The sequence below is a fragment of the Colobus angolensis genome, unplaced genomic scaffold (assembly GCF_000951035.1).
Source record: "Colobus angolensis palliatus isolate OR3802 unplaced genomic scaffold, Cang.pa_1.0 Scaffold153, whole genome shotgun sequence".
NCBI lineage: Eukaryota > Metazoa > Chordata > Mammalia > Primates > Cercopithecidae > Colobus > Colobus angolensis.
Genome location: NW_012114633.1, coordinates 3,381,139 through 3,387,737, shown reverse-complemented (window position 1 = coordinate 3,387,737; position 6,599 = coordinate 3,381,139). Strand labels below are relative to the sequence as shown.

Genomic DNA, 6,599 nt, shown 5'->3' with positions numbered 1-6,599 from the left:
GCCAGGATGAGGAGTCTTTGGTCAAGCATCTCTCTGGTCAAACATCTGTCTGGTCAAGTTGGATAGGGCTCACTATTCATAGTCCACACGCTTCTCTCAGTGAAGGAAGGATTTCTGCTGGCCCTGCAGTTGCAGAGCTATTTCTCCCATAAGAAACTTATTTGGTGCAATTTGTTTCAGTCACAGGTATGCACCCTGGCCGATGAGAAGATAGGAATCTCTTTGGCTTTGCATCAGTCCTACGCAACTTTGGTGGAATTCTGTCTGACTGGTGCCATAAGGAACTTAAGTTCACTGTAAGACAAAGGTCTTGGTAGATTCTAGACTTTGGGACAATTTTACTGGCGTATCTACAGACAAGGCATATCTACAAGTAGGGAGGAGTACACTCATCTGCTTTTCTTTACTATAATTTTTATCTCAGGGCACCTGGCCTCGTTCAGAGCCCAAGATGACCTGGTGTTCCTCAGTAGAATTCTTCACCTAGGGTGCAGGCAACCATATAATTCACTCCATTACTTGAGTTGCCTGAAAAGTATGCAGTTTTTCGGGAAGATATTCTTGAAGCTTGAAGCCTAGCAATTGCCTCAATGACCACTCAATTGTTTCCATGTAACAGTTTTGATTTTCTCCCATAGTCACTTTAGTGTGCTCAGTAAACTGGTGTTTTATGCTTGATTGTCACCTTCAGAATTCTATCTCAGCATTTTCAGGATCTCATGACATCATGTAGGCATACTTTCTTGTATAGACATTTTTTTTTTTTTTTTTTGGCTGGTTGAGAGATAAAGTCAAGGTTCTGAGTTCCATGGGAATAGAGCCAAGAGACATTTGGCTTCTTAGACTTAGTGTCCGTGGGAGCAGATCTGAGAAAATCTTGTGGAGGATCTATGGCCCAAACCGCATAATCAAATTTTGTTCTGAATAGTGTCCTTCATAAAATGTTAAAGAGAAAAAACCCTTAACACTTGTAGGAAAAGGTTTCTTAATAGAGTAATCTTGAATGGTTGGGATAACAAATTAAAGGGGTGAATTAGTGATTTAATCTTTTTTACCTTTTTGGCTTAAAGTTACCATTAAGATAAATTGCGTCAAATATAGCTGTTAGCCTATCTCAGGAGACGTTTTCAACAGATCTCATTAGGATCAGAACCTGGTATTATGTTTTACATTTCTATAAATTAATGCTAGTGAATAATATTTTGCCTATAGTGCATATATGGAACTAATAAAATTACATTTTATTAAAGTTGATTTTTAAGAAAGTATATGTGTGTGCTTATTTAAAACATCAGCTTTATTATGAAGCAGAAACAATAATATAATACTGTTAAAAACTTTTCTTTCTTATAGTAATCCAAAAGTGGAATCAATGAAAACAAAGCATGTGTGTCTCGCATCATTGCCAAACTATACAGTTCCATATCAGGAATACTTAGTGTAATGTTAAACCTGACATAAGCTAGTCAACCTTTATAAATTATCTTATTAAGGAGTTATCTGTCATTATTATATATACCTTTTATGCCTGTCAGATAAATTGGGCAGCCTCATATGTAAAATCTTACATTCAAGAACATCTTGTGTTCTTGACAGGATGTGATACTAATGGAAGCATTTTGATGTGTAATCTAGGAAAATATATTTAAATATTCCTTTTGTCTAGTGTTTTGAATGGCAACCAAGATAAACTTGCTATAAACCATGCATGCTATCTGATGTACATATACTCATTTTCCAAATACTTCCTCTGCAAAATGCCATCGAGGCATGAATGGTACTAAATTTAGTACCATTTTTCATTGCTTCACATCTTACTCAGGGATGACCAAAATAGTATAGTTTGCTTTGATATGTTTTGCAGTGTGTAAACTGGAACTGAATGACCATGCAAATGAAATTTCAACACTCTATATCACATCCCAGACCAGTCATGACTTGCCTATCATTGCCTATAGTTTCATTTCTTAGTTATATTATTGGTAGTACTCAGGTGCTTTATTTTAAAAAGTGATCATTTGATATTTGAAATGGATTTTATCATATCGTTTAATCAATATTTGAATTTAGATTTATATTTGTATATAATTAATATACAAATAGAAATTATTGAAATGACATTTATATTAATTATAAACTATTTAGCAATATTAACACATAGAATTTTAATTATCTTCCCTGTTAAACTTAGTCACTGCTTTATAACTAAGTTACTAAACTGATGGAGGGTAGAGTGGAGGGATCACTTAAAAAATATTTATATATGTTATTGCACTTAAGGATTTCTAGGTACTTTACAACTGTTTTGCAATTCAGTTTGAAAATTGGTGCCCCCAAAGTTCTGTTAAGTGTACCAGTTTCATTAAGTGGTAAGAAAAAAATGTAGCTTCCTTGTGTCTCTGTGGCTTCAGTAGAACTTGTAACTCTAGGACCGTATACCCTTGCCAACTGCAATGCATTTGGAAATTGAACCTATGAAAACATATAAATAGTTTTCAGGTCAAGATAAAGAGAAATGAAACAGATGTAACTAGTCCTTGCTTTCGTATGTGTAAAGCAACTTGACCAGAACCAATTTAATAGGAATTTAACTCCTGAGAACCAGAGTAGCAGACCTAAAAGTCCTCAGCCAAACTTTTGTGCTAAACCATTAGACTTTTATGATAAAGTGAAAATCAGAAATCCAGAATTAATCATTAGAATAAAAACTGTTTTGTCTTTCAAAAAATGTGAAAACACTTTAATATAAGTTATATTGTTTCTACAAATTAAATGTAAGAAATAATTTCATTTAGTCATAGTACAATAAATTTGATTAACAAAATCCCAATTTACAAAACAGAAGTAAATAAATGCAGAAATATATTCATTATCAAATTATAAAATAAAAGTAACAGTTATTGTTGAGACAGCATCAGTTTATTCTTCATTTCAGATAATAGAGTCAATTATTTTGGTATGCTTAGTAATATTTTTGCAAGTATTAAAATAATGGAACGTTGAGATTCAAACACAATGACAGTAAACCAATGAAATTTCAAATTCACATTATACAGCCATCATGAATCCATAAGTGAATGTTAATCATGTAAAAAAATATAAAATGTTTGTAATATAACCATCTAATTATTAACATATGGAGTTTTAAGACCACTATTTAATCTGCTAATTTGCTCTGAAATATAAGTAGTTGCTTTTCTGTGATGCATGACATGTCTTTGTGCCTTCGTACTTAATTTGAAATGTCCTTAGTGTAAAAATATACCAAAGTAAATAAAAAATGAGACACTTATTTACAAAACAATATTGTATACATATTATATAAGTGCATTGTTTCAGTCTTTTTATACAATATTGATAGAGTCGATCATTTCTATTATTTTACCATAAAAACTGCAGTGTTGCAAAGGCAGTGTTGTAATTTTCCAAAGACAAAATTACATACTTCTCCAAGTATGTTATTTTGACATTTTGATAAAAACAAATACTATTTGACTGCCTTTTAAGACAACGCAGTTTCTCCAAGTATGCTACAGAATTGAAAGCCAACCTCTAGAAAAATGATTCTTCTTACATTAAAGAAAATCCATTCCTCATTTGGAGGTGTAGGAAAATGCACCTGAAGAAAAGAGAAACTTACTATTTTGCTGAATGTTTTTTATGTGATAAACCTGGTAGCCTCAGACATTCAGCCTATTGTATTAGCACCATTGGCATGGATTGTTAATGTACTGTGTCAATTCAATAGGAATGGAAATTGCATATGCTGCACCATCCCTATTTTTGTGGAATTTTATCTTACCAAGTATGCTACCATACAATATAAATTCAAGTGTTTAAGGATGATTCGAATGATGGTATATAACAATCCTGCATTTTACCAATACTGTATGTAGATTTTTCTGTAAATATTAAACAAAACCGTAAAGAAATAGACTTTAAAGCATACTCCTTTAATTCATCAGAATGCAAGGAGAATTGCTTTCATTTCCTCGCCGATGTTGTAATATACAGGAACATAAATGTAATTTGATCTCCTTCTAGCTCAAAAACTCTGGAAATCATAAAACTTTATTGTATGATTTGTTTGGATGGTTAAATGCCAACCATTGCATATATTCCCCCTTTTAGTTTACATACTGTAGCTTATGCTTAAGTGACTGTAGGATACTCTAGGCCTATAGCCTGTGGTACTTAATTTCACAGCTTCAAAATTGTTGAGGGGAAGACCTTCCATGTTTTAGGAAGTTATGAACACTTAACATAAATCTCATGAGCACCCGCAGCGGTCTACTACCATGGCTGGAATTTTCCCATATATTATTTGTTCTTTGCCATTAAAATATAGCATATTAATTGGAGACATCTTTGTGGGAGTACAGCAAGGGCCTGCTGAACCTCTGGGGTTTGCTTGGTGTACCAGATGAGTATGAGGATATTTTTGTAAAAATACAAATTCACACTCTCCAGAGCAGTAATTGGCCTTATATCTTTTAGGAGCGATAATCCAATCCCATCCAAAAGCTTCAAAATCCACAGTTAGAGGGTAACGACAGCATCGCGATTCTGTTGAGTGTTCATCACAGTCAAGACCAAAATCCCTTCTGGATCTTTTTGGTGTGTCTGTTACCTTGACCTCTAAAAAGGGATTCTGTTTGAAAAGGAAAGGACAATCAGTAATGTCAGCAGACCCGGAAACACTTTTCTACCTACCTTAAGAAGTCATTGTTGAAGAAATAAACTAATAATTTTGCTCATACCACATTTATTTTTAAAAGGCACAGCATTAAGGAATGTTAATTTACGCTAGACTTGATGTTCCCCTTATGTCTCAAAAGAATTTAACAGAAATACAAATTCCCCTGAGATCAGTTCCATGTCTTTTTAATTTTTATTTTTCCAAGTTTGAGTACCAGACTGCCTGGCACATAATGGATGTCCTGAAAATATTTATGGGAAGAAAGGGAGGGAAGGATAGGAGAGAGAGGAGAAGAAGGAGAAGAGGGGAATGAAGGAAAGAGCTGAGCTCCCTCTCTTCTTGCTTCCTGATTAAATATGTTGGCTAAATATGCCTGGTAACTCCTAGAGGGGTAGGTATAGTCATCCATCCTCCATTCTCTAGGTCCCCACTCAGGAAAACTAGAACAATAAAGCCAGGGCAAAATAGGGAAGGACAAATTCAGAAGAAGAGACAATGATATCTCCTTAATTCTTTCACTGGAAAATGTTTCTATTCCGATATTTAAAAATTTGTTGGTTCTGTCTCTGCCCCAGTCTTTTAATGCATTTAAGACTCTGTTTCCCTTTACATGAAAAAATCTGAGGAATACAACATATTAACCACTGGTCATATTATCAATTTTGATCATTAAAGTGCTACCTATGAGAAGGAACACTTTCTTAAATAATTGACAGTAGTTTTCAACCCATATCTAAATGAAAATAGCTCTGGCAGTATTATTTAAGACTGTCAAAAATAATAATATCATTTGAGTCATTAACATTTAAAGTAGCATATATAAAGGAAACTAGATCATTTAGAAAATTGTATAGTCTTTTAGATACCTGCACACGTATGTTTATCACAGCACAATTCACAGTTGTAAAGATGTGGAACCAGCCTAACTGCCCATCAGCGGATGAATGGATAAAGAAAATGTGGTATATATATACAATGGAATACTATTTAACCATAAAAAAGAGTGAAGTAATGTCTTTTGCAGCAAATTAGATGGAGCTGGAGGCCATTATTCAAAGGCAATGGAAAACCAAATACCATATGTTCTCACTTATAAGTGCGAGCTAAGCTATGGTATGCAAAGACATACAGAGTAGTATAAGGTATTTTGGAGACTCAGAATGGGGAGGTGGGGATGAGGGATCAAAAACTACATATTGGGTACAATATACACTACTTGGAGTGATGAGTGCACTAAAATCTCAGACTTCACCACTGTACAATTCATCCATGTAGCCAGAAACCACTTGAACCCCCAACATATTGAAGTAAAATGTGTGTGTGTGTGTATATATGTATATACACATATATATGTAATAAAAAAGTAACTAAAGATGAAAAAATAAAAAATATTGTATAGTATTTTAAAGAATGTTTTATTTAAAGTAATTCTGATCTGCTAATTATTTCATCTTTATGACTAAGATCATTGTAAGATTACGAAGGTAACAAGTTTGTTGTTTGTCAGTATAATCTTTTTTTTTTTTTTTTTTTTGGAGACGGAGTCTAGCTCTGTCGCCCAGGCTGGAGTGCAGTGGCGCGATCTCGGCTCACTGTAAGCTCCGCCTCCCGGGTTTACGCCGTTCTCCTGCCTCAGCCTCCCGAGAAGCTGGGACTACAGGCGCCCGCCATCTCGCCCGGCTAGTTTTTTGTATTTTTTAGTAGAGACGGGGTTTCACCGTGTAGATCAGGATGGTCTCGATCTCCTGACCTCGTGATCCACCCGTCTCGGCCTCCCAAAGTGCTGGGACTAGAGGCGTGAGCCACTGTGCCCGGCCGAGAAATTATTACATATATATAATTTGTATATAATGTATAGTACTCAAGTCAGAGTATAAATGTCCATCACCTGAGTACAATA

General features: G+C 34.5%; 1 protein-coding gene across 1 annotated transcript in view; it reads right to left on the bottom strand.

The window, feature by feature from the left end:
- Positions 1-2,900: 2,900 nt before the first annotated feature.
- The window catches only part of MSTN (myostatin), a 7,422-nt gene continuing 3,723 nt past the window's right edge, over positions 2,901-6,599 (bottom strand). The window contains exon 3 of the mRNA XM_011936444.1: positions 2,901-4,651. Coding sequence (XP_011791834.1) covers positions 4,271-4,651 — 381 coding nt within the window. The 3' untranslated portion in view covers positions 2,901-4,270. The remainder of the gene's footprint in view (positions 4,652-6,599) is intronic.